The sequence below is a fragment of the Pituophis catenifer genome, unplaced genomic scaffold (genome assembly GCF_029215685.1).
Source record: "Pituophis catenifer annectens isolate HBS135680 unplaced genomic scaffold, rPitCat1.0.hap2 SCAF_5, whole genome shotgun sequence".
NCBI lineage: Eukaryota > Metazoa > Chordata > Lepidosauria > Squamata > Colubridae > Pituophis > Pituophis catenifer.
The window spans coordinates 60310584-60326845 of NW_027256885.1; the positions used below are offsets into that span (position 1 = coordinate 60310584).

At 42.2% G+C, this 16262-nt stretch overlaps 1 protein-coding gene across 1 annotated transcript in view; it reads left to right on the forward strand.

Moving 5' to 3' along the window:
• The window catches only part of SETD2 (SET domain containing 2, histone lysine methyltransferase), a 179355-nt gene that overhangs the window by 74524 nt on the left and 88569 nt on the right, over positions 1 to 16262 (forward strand). Inside the window, exon 11 of the mRNA XM_070944397.1 lies at positions 1511 to 1559. Within this exon, the coding sequence (XP_070800498.1) occupies positions 1511 to 1559 (49 nt within the window). The remainder of the gene's footprint in view (positions 1 to 1510; positions 1560 to 16262) is intronic.

The following is a 16262-nucleotide window of genomic DNA, read 5'->3' on the forward strand; positions in this document are numbered from 1 at the left end:
GAAATATTCGACAAGATGAAGAAATAAAAGGAATGGAAATAAAAAAGAGAAATACAAGCTACAGGTGTTTGCAGATGATTTGGTCTTTATACTAGAAGACCCACTAGAAACTGGACCGAAGTCAATTAGAAAGATAGAAGAATATGGGGAAGTTGCAGGATTGAAAATAAATAAAGATAAGACAAAAATTATAGTTAAAAACCACACAAATACACAAAAAAGAATGTTGATGGAAAGAATTGATGTACAGATAGTCAAAAAAGTGAAGTATCTAGGAATACAACTAACAGCAAAACGTGCAATGATTAAAGAGGATAATTATATGAAACTGATGCAACAAATTAAACTAGATTTGGAGAAATGGAAAGATCTGCAATTGTCATTAACAGGAAGAATAGCTACTATAAAAATGAATATTTTACCAAGACTATTATATTTATTCCAAACAATTCCAATAAAACTGGGGGGAAATATTTTGAAGAACTAAATAAAATAATATTAAGATATATTTGGTTAGGGAAAAAAGCAAGAATAGGTTTGAAAATGTTGCAAGATTCCAAAAAAAGTGGGGGCTTTGGGCTGCCAGATTGGGAATTGTATTATCAGGCATCGGTACTGGGTGAAAGAATGGATTAATTTGAGGCACAAAAGACTATTAACTTTAGAAGGACACGACCTTCAACTAGGTTGGCATGCTTTTTTATGGTACGGGAAGAATAAAATACATAGCTATTTTCAAAGATATTACATTAGAAATGCATTGTCATCAGTATGGGTTAAAATTAAAGAACAACACTGTTTGAAAATACCAGTTTGGCTTTCCACAGTGGAAGCATTGATACATCCTAATGTTATTAATATGGGAAAAATTTGAAGATATAAAGATATTCTGAATGAAAAGGGGGAACTAAAAACCAAGCAGGAACTAAGTAGTCAAGGGATGGACATTGCATGGTGGCCACAAATTCAGATACAATCTCGATATGAGAAAGATGTTAAAATGTATGGTTGTAATAAAGAATTAACAGAACTGGACCAGATATTAACTGGAATGGATGAAAAACTGATAAAGAAAATATATAGCAACTTATTAAGTATCAAACTGGAAAGTGAGCAGGTAAAGGAGACAATGATAGTTTGGGCTAAAAAAAATTGTATATGCAATAGAACTGGACAAATGGCAGAAATTGTGGGATAGAAATGTTAAATTGACTATGTCAACTGCATATAAAGAAAATTTGTATAAAATGTTCTATAGATGGCATTTTGCACCAACAAGACTGGCAAAAATGTATAAGGATAGATCCGCTAAATGTTGGAAGTGGCAAGGATTGCATGTAGAAGAATCTCATTCTTTCTGATTTTGTATAATCATTTACTCTGTGGATGTTACGTAATTTTTATTGTATGTTATGTTATATTTACATACAGCATGATGTGATATATGCTATTAATATTTACTTAAACATACAGGTGATCTTTACTTAGCCTTTTGGGTTTTTAATTTTAGGAGGTGTACCGAATCCCGAAGAAGAGTCAAGTTGAAAAGGAGACCAGTGGTACGTACACAAAGGTGTCACTTTTTGATGTGGTTCAGCCCAATGTTTCTCAACCTTGGCAGGTTTAAGATGGATAGATTTCAACTCCCAGAATACTGGGCATTGAAGTCCACCCATCTTACAGCTGCCAAGTGTGAAGTTTCCAAAAGATGCCCTAATTAATTCATGAGCCATGAGCCAAACTTCAAAAGAAATACAGTCATTTATTAGGAGCACCATTTCGGCAATATTCGGATGCAGTTAGAACTAATCCCACTTAGATTTGCGTTCCCCTATGACCCTGTCTCTCTCCTCCTCCCTGGCCATGTCATAAATCACATTCTCCAATTAACCACTTTGGCTGGCTATGAAACCCAACACTTTCCTACTGATTGTTGTAAGAAAGCATCTATGGAATGTAGCTTCAGTTAGGGAAATCAATCAGCTCTATCAGTTCTCCCTCCCTCCTGCTCATGGCAACTTGAAAGCTTTGCAAGTTGACACCAAGGTTGTGAAACACTTAAGTTACAAGCTGACATCCAGGCCTGGAAGACATATTGAGACTCTTGCTGAAGAGAACAAGTCTCTGATTGATTGATTGATTGATTGATTGATTGATTGATTGATTGATATGGATGGATGAATGAATGGTTAGATAGAGATGGATGGTTAGATATAGATAGATGATAAATATAGATGATAAATAGATATATATAGAAGATAGATAGGGATGGATGGATGGATGGATGGATGGATGGATAGATAGATAGATAGATAGATAGATAGATAGATAGAGGATGGATGGTAGGAGTAGCACTTAGATTTATATAGTGCTTCACAGTGCTTTACAGCCCTCTAAGTGGTTTACAGATTCAGCATATTGCCGCCAACGAGAGAGATAGATAGAGATACCTCACATAAGCACATAAGCAATGCTTGAGCAGAGTCTGCAGGATTGTCTGGGACACTACACATCCTCTTCATGACCCCGTTTTGTTTGTTACCTTCTGGGAGGAGGCTTCGTGGTATCCAAAGCAGGACATCTAGATTCACTCCTATTTTTATTCCATATAGCATCAACCTTGTGAACTCTAAAGTTTCCTCTTTTTACTATGTATTCAAAATGGACAGTGATACACACACACACACACACAAATATACTGTGTTTTCCTGAAAATAAGACCTACCACGAAAATAAGTCCTAGCATGATTTTTCATGCTGCTCGCAATATAAACCCTACCCCAAAAATAAGCCCTAGTTAAGAGTGTCATCAGTGGGGGGGTGGCCATGGCCAGCTGACGTCGCTTATGTCAGAGGGCACCTGTGGGGGGAGGAAGATTTCTTCACCCTCCTTACTTTCTTTTCTCCCCGAGCAATTGCCGCTTGGCTCTTTCGACGACTGCAGAAAGGGCTGAAAGGGAAGAAGCCATCCATTCTTCCCCGGATCGATTTCAGAAGGTGCGGCCGCTGCCGTTGTGGCCTGGCTGGCCCCAAGGCCTGGCTGCTGGGCCTGCTGCACCTTCTGCTGCTGGCAGGTCGGACTGTTCTTCAGCCAGGCAGATGGGTGGTGGTGGAAGCGGCTCCTCCCCATGTTGTCCGTGCGGCTGCTGCACAACCTGCTGCTGCCCTGCCTGACCTTGGCTCTTGCCGTCGCTCTGCTGCTACAAGCTTTCAACACGCCTTGGCCTCTGGCCGCCCTGCCTGCTGGCCCTGTTGGGACACTTCTCGGCCGTGGCGGGTACTGTACTGGCCACGGAATGAGTGCCCGTGCTGCTGCTGCTGTCACAGGGGCTCTTTGCCCTCCAGGGCGCACTGCTTTTGGCTGACCTGCTGGGCTGCTCCTGCCTGTTGCGTGGCGAGTTGGCCCAGATCTGCGTGGCCCCACCCCACCCCACCCCACCCCATGCCTCGCCTGATTGTTCGGTGGCAGCACTGCAGCCATTCGCTGCCCTGAGTAGATTCAGTGTACCCTCCTGAAACCATCCACAGAAAAATCAATCTCTTCTTGTCGAGTTGGCATTTTGGCGCAGCAGCGGACAGCCTTGGAGCCTCAAGTGGGTTTCTTGCCTCTTTCCTGCTGCAGGAGTAAAGCAAAGAAGCGTGATCGGGCAAAGCTAGAGGAGCGCTGGAGGATGACGTAGGATGGCGAGGGCGGAGCATGCAGGGGCTGTGGCATGGTGCCACGCCCGCCCTGCCTCCTGCCTTGCCTGGTCCATTCAGTGCCAGCGCTGCAGAATGTCATCAACCTCATCTTTTTCATACAGGAGCCCCACCCCCTGCCTCTCCTTGTGGCAGCACCAGTCTGCTACATGCGCTGCGCAGCCGCCTGTGTAAAATAAAATAAGACATCCCCTGAAAATAAGCCGTAGTGCTTATTTTGGGCCCGAAAAGAAAATAAGACCGGGTCTTATTTTTGGGGAAACACGGTATATGCATGGTGCGGGTATATATTTATGTATTATATAGCATGTGTATATGTGTGTTTCGTATGTGTTTGGGTAGATATACACTTTCTCTTGAGAGCAGGCAACAAAATTTCATTTTTAATGTGGGCCAGTGTGCTCTCAGTAACAAAAGAATGACAAAGCTATCTTGGATGGATGGATGGATTGGATGGAGGGAGGGAGAGAGGGAGGGAAGTGTTGTGGCCTGCCAGCGGAGCTGGCGACAGACTCGGACGATGAGGTTGGGGAGGAACTTGGGCCAGTTTTGGAGTCTGGGGAAGGCTCTGATGGATGCTCTGCGTCAGACGCAGAGATAGAGCCAGGGCCGTCCGACATTTCCCAGCCACCGGAGAGGCAGCTGCCTTTGGAGGCTCAGATGAGTGAGGAGGAAGAACAGCTGGGGCCTGTTCCAGATGCACATATGCGCAGAGCAGTTAGGAGAGGTGAACAAGAGGTTCACCAGGAGAGGTTGCATGGCAAACCTCAAAAGCATATCGCGAGTCTGTGTATATATTGGTAGACCGGTTCACCGCAACTTTGCAGGCTTGAATCAGTGCTACTAGTTCAGCAGCTTGTGCGCTATAGGAAGACAGCAGTGAGGAGACCCAGAAAATCTTGTGAAGAGAAACAACTGCTGCTCCAGAGACCCGCCTCCCATCATGTAAGTAAGATGTTCCATCAGTGAAGAGTTCCAGGTCCGGGTTCTGCAGAGGCACGTCTGTCAGGTCGCATCATGGCAGTTTGGCATCGTGGACCAGGTACAGGCAGTTGTGCAGTATGGAGTCTGAGTTCTCCGTGGGCAACAGGGTGGCTGTATTCAGGGTGGCACATTGTTCAAAGGTAATATGATCGGTCGTAAAAAGCTCTGCCTCATATTGTGCTAGTTGTTGTGGCCCGCCAGCTGCCAGCGGAGCTGGTGGCAGACTCTGACGATGTTCTGCCCCAGCTACGGACCCTAAAGAACGCAGCACACACAAAGAGCCTTGATAGTACAGTGGTTTAATGCACCCTGTTATTAACACAGCTGCCTGCAATTTCTGCTGGTTCGAATCTCTCCAAGGCTCAAGGTTGACTCAGCCTTCCATCCTTTCTAAGGTAGGTGAAATGAGGACCCAGTTTGTGGGGGCAATAAGCTGACTTTGTATAAAATATACAAAAGAATGAAGGCTATTGCTTAACGCATTGTAAGCTGCCCTGAGTCTCCGGAGAAGGGCGGCATATAAATCAAATAAAAAAAAAAAAAAGTCAGTACAAACCTTAGTTTACTAATTAAGGACTACTAATGAGTTTTCTTAGTAGTTGTTCGAACACAAGTACAGTTTAAATCAGTCTTTTCTGAACAAGGGCTGTTAATTTAACTTCATTAACAGCTGACAAGAATCCAAAGAATAATAACTCAATTCTGAAGCACAGTATTTCAGATAACTGTAATCTTACTGTGGTTGGCAGAATGCCCAGAAGCAATTTGCAGGAAAACTGACAAGAAAGGAGCAAGAGCCGATCAAATGTTTCTGGAATCAAGATGCAAAGGAATATGAGCGAAGTTGTTTCCTGCAAATTGCCTCAGTCGTTGTCCTTCCTTAAATAGGCTAGGGGAGTAGCCAATTAGCCCCAAGCCTTACTCTCGAGGAGACCTCCTCCTGAGGAGCCACTCCTGCCTTTTCGCAGCTCTGCGCGCTCGTGCATCAAGAAGAGGCTCCTCCTCTTCTTCCTCTTCACTTATGGGAGCTTCTGGAGGTTCTGAAGGCCCTGGCTGAATCCCCGTCTCTGGCACCACATCTTCTCCAGCCTCCTCATTGTCTGACTCGAGTGCCAGCTGCACAGGCTGCTGGCGCATCACCACACCAGCCTCCTCGCTGTCGGAATCAGCTACTAGCTGCACAGGCCGCTGACAGGCCACAACAGATGATGAGGAGGTTGGGGAGGAACTTGGGCCAGTTCTGGAGTCTGGGGAAGGCTCTGATGAATGCTCTGCGTTGGACGCAGAGATAGAGCCAAGACCGTCCGGCATTTCCCAGCCACCGGAGAAGCAGCTGCCTTTGGAGGCTGAGATGAGTGAGGAGGAAGAACAGCTGGGGCCTGTTCCAGATGCACGTTTGTGCAGAGCAGTTAGGAGAGGTGAACAACGGAGGACAAGGAGTCGACTCCGGAAGCAAAGCACATGTGGATGCTGAATGGCCCCTCCCTGGCTGGGGAATAAATAGAAGGAAAGGGGAGTGGTTGTCGTAGGAGACAACAGTTCGTATTTCTGAAGATTTTGCTCATTGTGTTTCGTGCATCAAAGACTGCTTGCCAGAACTTAATTTGCAGCCTTTCAGCTGGGAGCTCACAGCCTTGCAATTATCGCAAGGAACTGATAAGGTCTGTTGCTGCTTGCAGGACTCCTTGCAGGACTCTTGCCTGGACTTTTCGGTGGGTGAATGCAATTAATTCACAAGAGGTAAATAAAGAGGGGTTTTTCGTGACAAGGAGTCTGTTTCTTGCTTCTGATAAGGCTGGGTCAGAACAGGAAGGATAGATAGATTGGATGGATGGACAGACAGACAGACATGGGTGTATCTATGTATTGATGGATATGGATGGAGAGAGATAAAGAGATTAGTCTTTCTGAACCTTGGCAACCTTAAGACGTGGACTTCAACTCCTAGTACTCCTTAGTCTGAAAGTTGACTAGGGCATTTTGGGACTTGAAATCCACCCATCTTCAAGTTTCCAAGGTCAAGAAAGACTGCTCCCAATATGATGTGATTGCCACCCTCCACAGCCAGCCTGACCCCCTACTTGTATCCGCCAACCCTTCAGATCGATCAGGGGTACCTATTCCATAATCTCCCATTTATACATTTTTGTTGGTTTATCAAAATATAAAATACAAAGAAAAATAGAAAACGGGGGAAGAAAGGGAAGGAAATAAAATATGGGGTAGAGAGGGAAAAAGAAAGAAAAAGGCATTGACTTCCAACTCTCTTTTAGCACAGTAGAAGATAATAACATTACAACCTCAACTTTTTACTTTTACACAATAGTATATACTAGCCATTTCTATAGCAACAAACCTATCTAATCAGCAAAAACAATGTTATTTCAAATTTTTAACCCTAAAGGGAGAAAACATTTTTTCTACATTTTAAAACAGTAAACTTTTCTTTAAAAGCATTTCTAAAATCGGTAGGTTCTAATACATCTTTTTTTTAACTTTATTTTTAAAACTTCCTCTTAACATGCATACTTTAAAGTTCACTCTTTACAGACTTTAAAAATTACTCAAGCATTATATATAAAAGGAAAAAAAACCTTTATTTTCAAACCCACTTTATAAACAAAAAACACAAACCTACATTAAAGCTTTCTTTCAATTATATATATCACACCAATAAATGTCCAATTAACTCCAGTTGGCTCATTAAATTTAAATCTCTCCCTCAAATTTATCCTCATGGAATAAAATCTTTCTCTTCTCATTAGATATTCTTCTAACTGTATTTTCAAATTTGATTAATAATGTTTTACAAACTTTGGGAAATATTCAAACATTATATAGACTGACAGAAAACATACATTTGCAAACTCATTTTATAATACAGAACTATATTAAAGCTTTCTTTCGATACATATATCAGACTTATAAAAATCCATCCTAACTCTAATTAACTCATTAAATTTAAGTCACTCTCTCCAGCTTGTCTTCATAGAATAACATTTTTTTCTTCTCAGGAATGTCTATCAAGTATCTTTTCTTCAAAAAATTCTCAACCTTGTTAATATCCATGAAAAAAAGTGCCAAACTTCTGTTAAAAGTTGTAGATTAGCTTGGAGCTCTTTCTCGTAGAATAAAATCTTCTTCCCTGAGATGTCTATCAAATCTTTTTTTCTCAAAGGATTCTCAACCTTGTTAATACCCATGAAGAAAAGATCCCAAACTTGACCAATTAAAAGTTGATTTACTTGGAACTTTTGTTTCAATTGCACTGAGAAGTATGTTTTTTTTCTCGGCATATTTATAAGGATTTATAAGGATTCCAGTCTTTACTAACTAAATAATCGTGAATGAATTGAATACAATTTTTAAAATATATTGAATGATCCTGAGAAAACTGATTGAACATTTTAAAAAGTTGTTTAATGCTGGATCGTAATTTTTTATTGCCTAGATGATAAACTTTAATTGCCCTGAAGTGCTTTTATTGCCCTGAACTGCAATTATCATTCTACCTTCTTTTGTGGATTACAAATAGAGACTGCAATTTTTTTTTACAATATTTTTAAATTCCTAATACTTTTAAATATTTTGTGGATTTTTGTGGACTACCTTGTATGCGTCTGTGTGTGTGTATACAGGTGAAACTCGAAAAATTAGAATATTGTGCAAAAGTTCATTTATTTCAGTAATGCAACTTAAAAGGTGAAACTAATATATGAGATAGACTCATTACATGCAAAGCGAGATAGTTCAAGCCTTGATTTGTCATACTTTTGATGATTATGGCTTACAGATCATGAAAACCCCAAATTCACAATCTCAGAAAATTAGAATATTGTGAAAAGGTTCAATATTCTAGGCTCAAAGTGTCCCACTCTAATCAGCTAATTAAGCCATAACACCTGCAAAGGGTTCCTGAGCCTTTAAATGGTCTCTCAGTCTGGTTCAGTAGGAATCACAATCATGGGAAAGACTGCTGACCTGACAGTTGTGCAGAAAACCATCATTGACACCCTCCATAAGGAGAGAAAGCCTCAAAAGGTAATTGCAAAAGAAGTTGGATGTTCCCAAAGTGCTGTATCAAAGCACATTAATAGAAAGTTATGTGGAAGGGAAAAGTGTGGAAGAAAAAGGTGCACAAGCAGCAGGGATGACCGCAGCCTGGAGAGGATTGTCAGGAAAAGGCCATTCAAAAGTGTTGGGGACTTTCACAAGGAGTGGACAGAGGCTGGAGTCAGTGCATCAAGAGCCACCACACACAGACGGATCCTGGACATGGGCTTCAAATGTCATATTCTTCGTCAAGCCGCTCCTGAACAACAAACAACATCAGAAGCGTCTTACCTGGGCTAAAGAAAAAAAGAACTGGTCTGTTGCTCAGTGGTCCAAAGTCCTCTTTTCTGATGAGAGCAACTTTTGCATCTCATTTGGAAACCAAGGACCCAGAGTCTGGAGGAAGAATGGAGAGGCACACACTGCAAGATGCTTGAAGTCCAGTGTGAAGTTTCCACAGTCTGTGTTGATTTGGGGAGCCATGTCATCTGCTGGTGTTGGTCCACTGTGCTTCATTAAGTCCAGGGTCAACGCAGCCGTCTACCAGGAGATTTTGGAGCACTTCATGCTTCCTTCCGCAGACGAGCTTTATGGGGATGCTGACTTCATTTTCCAGCAGGACTTGGCACCTGCCCACACTGCCAAAAGTACCAAAACCTGGTTCAATGACCATGGGATTACTGTGCTTGATTGGCCAGCAAACTCGCCTGACCTGAACCCCATAGAGAATCTATGGGGCATTGCCAAGAGAAAGATGAGAGACATGAGACCGAACAATGCAGAAGAGCTGAAGGCCGCTATTGAAGCATCCTGGTCTTCCATAACACCTCAGCAGTGCCACAGGCTGATAGCATCCATGCCACGCCGCATTGAGGCAGTAATTGATGCAAAAGGGGCCCAAACCAAGTACTGAGTACATATGCATGCTTATACTTTTCAGAGGTCCGATATTGTTCTATGTACAATCCTTGTTTTATTGATTTCATGTAATATTCTAATTTTCTGAGATTGTGAATTTGGGGTTTTCATGAGCTGTAAGCCATAATCATCAAAATTATGACAAATCAAGGCTTGAACTATCTCGCTTTGCATGTAATGAGTCTATCTCATATATTAGTTTCACCTTTTAAGTTGCATTACTGAAATAAATGAACTTTTGCACGATATTCTAATTTTTCGAGTTTCACCTGTATATACAGCATATATTTGTTTTCGTAGATTTTCACGGGTAGAGGTATGCAAGTCTTGGCATATTCAGGTCTTTTCCCGTGTAAGATTGAGAGCATCTTGGCGATGTTTTGACGAGGTCCTACTCGTCATCTTCAGGCTGGTGCCTTCGGCTTCGTGCCTGTGTGAGCAAAGCGTGATCGGAGCTGCCGTCTCTCTATAAATACTGGTGGGGAGGTGTGGGGTGCTGGCTTTGTTGCTGTGAGCAGGTTGGTTGCCTGTGTTGTTACATCTTGATTAGTTGATGGAGTTGATGTTTGCAGATTAGTCAGCTGTTTCGTAACATCCTGTGTGGGTGAGGTCCTTGATGTGTGCCCATTAGTCTTTTGTGTTGTAATGACCTGGGTAATGGGCTGGGTAGTTGATGTAATGTCTTGAGCAGATGGCTGTGATGCCACATCCCGGGCTTTGGTTTGGCTCCGAGTTTGAGGTCTTGCCATGTGTTCATGGCGTGTGTCAGTTTGCTTTGTGTGGGGATCGGAGGGGGGCGCAGTAGCTGGTGATGCCGCCGTGGTCTGGTCTCTGGATGGTGGTTGCACTTCGTCTATGGGATGGGTTTGGGTTTGAATCTGGTGAGGATGATTGGTGGTGGTGTCATGTGTTATCTTGGGTCCGGTGTTAATCTTCGTGGCTGGGACTGGTCTGTTGACTAGGGCTAGTTTCCAGATGTCCGGTAGGCGGGAGGTATCGTTGCGTTTATTCATGTTATGGGGGTGTTTCTCTATTTCGATGGCTTCCATGATTATTCTCTTGTTGAAGTGTTCAGTTTTGGAGATTAATTTGGTTCCTTCAAAGTCAATTTCGTGTCCTGTTGTTTTAAGGTGCTGGAAAAGGGAGGAAGTTTTTTCTTCTTTTCTGATTGCATTCTTGTGTTCTGCAATGCGTGCATTTATTCTCCTATTAGTTTGTCCAATGTATGTGGCTGGGCAGATTTTGCATGGTCTTAAGAAATCCCAAAGACAAGATCCAGCTAGAAAACCAAGGAGTCTATGAAATACCATGCAAAATCTGCCATGTATTAAAACTCAGACCACATGTTTTCTGAATAGTTTTTATCCCAGAACTATAATTGCACTCAACAATGAACTAAAGGGCCAACATCAGTGAGCTGTTGGACAGTATTACTTGGTCTGTTGTGTGGATGTTTGGGTGGTTTAGGGGTGGAGAATTGTGGTGGGTGGGAGTGTGTTTGGGGATTGTTATGTGTGTTGGACCTGGTCTTTGGGTGTTAAGTGAATTTTGTTGTATGGGTATACTGTGTATACATGTACAATGACAATAAAGTTATTTATTATTTATGTATATATATATACACACACACACGTATGTAAGAGCCTTGGTGGCGCAGCAGACTAAAGTGCTGTTAAGTAGCACCAGGTGCCTGCAATTACTGCAAGTTCAAATCTCGCCAGGCTCAAGGTTGACTCAGCCTTCCATCCTTTCGAGGTAGGTAAAATGAGGACCCGGTTTGTGGGGGCAATAAGCTGACTTTGTATAAAAAAGAACACCGCTTGGGGGGCCGAAAGCCCTACTAAGCAGGTATATACAAAAGTATGAAGGCTATTGCTTAACGCATTGTAAGCCGCCCTGAGTCTCCGGAGAAGGGCGGTATATAAATCGAACCAATAAATAAAATAAATAAATGTATAAAAGGTCTCAACAAATGAACCAGCAAACATGTCGAAAACTCTTAAAAATATCACCGGTTACAGCAAACCTCCTTCCAATGCTGAAAGAAATCAACAACTGGCAGAGGACCTGAATGTGTTTTACTGTAGGTTTGAGAGAAAACTACTGCCACCTATCTCCACAATCCCCATCTCAGACACACCAACAACAGCCAAGCCTCCTACAACTGACCCCATCCCTTTGGCCCACCCACCTCTGGTGATCACAGAAAAAGATATGTGAGATCTATTTCACAGACAAAAGCCAGGAAAAGCACCAGGCCCAGACAAGATAACTCCTTCTTTCTTAAAAGCTTGTGCTGACCAACTGACCCCCATCTTCACCCGCAACTTTAATAAATCACTAGAGATGTGCTATATTCTTTCTTGCTTCAAACGCTCTACTATCATCCCAGTGCTGAAGAAACCCTCCATCAAGGAACTGAATGACTATAGACCGGTTGCTCTAACATCTGTAGTTATGAAAACCTTTGAAAGGCTAGTGATGGCCCATCTAAAAACAATAACAGATCCGCTGTTAGACCCCTTGCAATTTGCCTACTGAGCAAATAGATCGACAGATGATGCTGTTAATATGACTCTGCACTACATCCTACAACATCTTGAATCTCCAAAGACCTATGGAAGGGTCCTCTTTATAGACTTCAGCTCAGCATTCAACACCATCAATCCAGATATTCTTCTAACTAAACTAAATCAGCTAGCTGTACCTGACCACACTTGTAAATGGATCATAAACTTGCTAACAGCCAGGAAGCAGCAGGTGAAGCTAGGCAAAATCACATCAGATACCTTTACAATTAGCACAGGAGCCCCCCAGGGCTGTGTACTCTCTCCACTTCTCTCTATACACCAATGACTGCATCTCAAAAGATCCCTCTGTTAAAGTACTGAAGTTTGCAGATGATACAACAGTGATTGGTCTCATTTGAGACAACAACGAATCTGCATACAGACGGGAGGTTGAACAACTAGCCTTGTGGTGCAACTGAAACAATCTTGAACTAAACACATTCAAAACCATAGAAATGGTGGTAGATTTTAGGAGAAACCCTCCTATACAGTATCAACAGTAGAGACCTTCACGTTTCTAGGTTCTATCATATCTCAAGACTTAAAATGGACACCTAACATAAAAAACGTCATCAAAAAAGCACAACAAAGAATGTTCTTTCTGCGCCAACTCAGAAAGCTCAAACTGCCCAAGGAGCTGCTGATTCAGTTCTACAGAGGAATTATTGAGTCTGTTATCTGCACCTCTATAACTCTCTGGTTTGGCTCTGCAACCAAACAAGACAGACACAGACTTCAACGGATAATTAGAACTGCAGAAAAAACAATTGCTACCAACCTGCCTTCCATTGAGGGCCTGTATACTGCACGAGTCAAAAAGAGGGCTGTGAAAATATACAGACCCCTCACATCCTGGACATAAATTGTTTCAACTTCTACCCTCAAAATGACGCTATAGGGTACTGCACACCAGAACAACTAGACACAAGGACAGTTTTTTCCCAAATGCCATTACTCTGCTAAACAACTAATTCCCACAACGCTGTCAAACTATTTACTAAGACTGTATTGCTATTATTCTTCTCATCCTTCCTATTACCTATCTCCTCCCACTTATGTTGCTTGTATCTACGATTTATATTGCTTATTTGTTTCCTAGTATGATTTGATTGCTTATTAGTAACCTATGACTATCACTAAATGTTGTATCTTATGATCCTTGATGAATGTATTTTTTTTTCTTTTTATGTACACTGAGAGCATATGTACCAAAGACAAATTCCTTGTGTGTCCAATCACACTTGGCCAATAAAGAATTCTATTCTAATCTATTCTACAAAACAACAACCAAGAGCAAAGCCCCTACTATCTACCCTAGCCCACTCCAGTGAAGCCCCTCTGGAACTGAACATACACTTTCATAGTTTCCCGCTGGAAGAAAATATGCAGACACTCACAAAAGAGCATTCAGTATTCCAGACTTCCTTAGGAAAAAAAAAAAGGCGAATATTGATGATAGGAGATTCAGTTCTTAGGGGAACAGAAACTATAGTCTGCAGACTAGGCAGTCAATCTAGGGAGGTATATTGTCTCCCTGGAGCAAAAATCAAAGATGCAACTGAGTACCTTACTAAAATAACCCCACAGATTACTACCCCTTTCTTCTCCTACGCATGGGGACCAGTGACAAAACCATGAATCTGAAAACAATAACAAGAGATTACGAAGAGCTAGGGAAGAAAGTTAAAGAATTAGGAGCACAAGTGGTGTTTTCATCTATACTGTCATGCCCCCATCGGAGCCTGAATCCACAGAGGAGGATGGACTGGAGCTGGGGCTGACAGAGGTCGAAGTGGCGGCCTTGTTGGCTTCAGAGGAATGCGGGGAGGAGCAGGACCAGGTATCCCTGAGCCCCTCGGGCTTGGGATGGCTTGCCAGCAGGGAGGAACAGACAGGACGACCGAGAGAGGGCAGACAGTGGAGATGAAGAGCGACAGAGCTCAGGCGATGAGCAAAGACTGTCCCCTCCTGATCCCCAAGTATGGAGAGTGGAGAGCAGGTGAGAACAGTGCAGGCCGACCTGGGGACTGAGCCTTAAGGAAACACTGTGGGGAGGGGTGTTTGTCAGGAACAAATACTGAATTTGTGGAATTTGGTGTGCCGTTGCTGACATCTGGAGTTTGCAGGACTTCTTGCCTTGTTCCTTGCTTCGTGGACTTTGTCTTGTTCCTTGCTTCATTGACTCATTGTTTCTTCCTTGCTGTGTGGATTTATTGCCTTCTTCCTTTGTCTTGCTGGACTTCTTGCTTTGAAGCTGTTGTGCTAACAGTATTTTGCTGGACTCTTCGCAGCCAGAAGCTTCTGTGTGTGTGAGAGCGCTTTGCTCCGTGACTTGCCAGAAACATGGGAGCGTTTGGGGGAAAGTTGGAGCAATAAATGGAAGTTTTGAACTAAGTTTTGAATTAAGAGGTTTCTCATGAACCTTCGGTGTGATTACCTTTCCCCCCGAGGTCCTCGAAGATTCCTCTTTTTTCTATTGATCTCTCTGGGATCAATAGCGCCAAAATGGCTTCCTGGTTGGGAATATTTGGAATTTCAAGAACGGAGCTCTGTTCTCTAGTTCCAAACCCGTTGACGTCACCACCGGAAGTCTCTAAAAGAGCTGATTTTAACAAACTCAATGAGAGCCTAAGAAAAATTTCTTGGATAAAAATCCCAAAGGGGAAAACAACTCAAGAAGCAAGGGCAACACTGAAAAACATGATCATAAAAGCCCAGTCCAACACAATACCACTGAAAACAAAAAGCAAGAAATCCAAGAAGAAACCAGCATTATTGCACAAAGATCTCTCTGATAAACTGAAAGACAAAAAGGATATGTACAAAAAATGGAAAGAGGGACACATAACTAAGGCAGAGTATCAGCAGATAGCCCGTCAGGAAAGCAAAGGCTCAGAATGAACGAAGACTTGCAACAAAAGTCAAAGATAATTTTAAAAGTTTCAACAAATAAATAACAAGAAAAAAGTCAAGGAAACAGTTGGTCCACTAAAGAGAGAAGATGGCAAGGAAGTAACAGGCAGTAGAGAGAAATCAGAGCTGCTTAACTCATTCTTTGCATCAGTCTTCACGTAAAAAGAAACTAGCCCAAGCAACCAAAAACATAACTCTTAAAAGATAGACAAGAAATAAAATTAAAATAAGCAAGAAAATGGTAAGAGAACACCTGTCTGACCTGATGGATTACATCCCAGAGTTCTGAAGGAGCTGGTATATGTTGTCTCAGAACCATTGTACCATAATCTTTCAAAAGTCCTGGAGCACCTGGTAACTACCAGAGGATTGGAAAAGAGCTGATGTGGTTCCCATCTTCAAAAAAAACAAAAAAAAAAAAAAAAAAAAACAGGGGGGGAAACAGACCCAGGAAACTACAGACCAATCAGCCTAGCATAAATACCGGGGAAGATACTGGAAAAAATAAAAGATCCGTGAACATCTAGAAACAAATAAAGTTATAACTAGTAGTAAGCATGGGTTTGTTAAAAACAGATCATGCCAAACCGTTCTTATTTCATTTTTTGATAAAGTGACTAAATTAGTAGACCAGTGAAATGCTGTGAACATAGTATACTTAGACTTCAGCAAGGCATTCGACAAAGTAGACCACAACCTACTTCTTGATAAACTAGAAAAATGTGGGATAGACGGCATCACCACCAGATGGATTTGTAACCGACTGACAAACTGTACTCAATGAGTAGTCCTTAATTGTACTACGTCTACATGGAGGGAAGTAAGCAGTGGGGTACCACAAGGTTCCGTCTGAGGAAAAAGTGCAAAGAAGACCAACTAAGATGATTAAAGGCCTGGAGACAAAAACATATGAAGAACAGTTGCAGGATTTGGGTTTGGCTAGTCTAGAGAAAAGAAGGATTAGGGGTGACATGATAGCAGTATTCCAGTATTTGAGGGGCTGCCACAAAGAGGAGGAGGTCAATTTATTTCCCAAAGCACCAGAAGGCAAGACAAGAAAGAATGGATGGAAACTAATCAAGGAGAGAAGCAACCTGAAATTAAGGAGAAACCAGTGGAACAGCT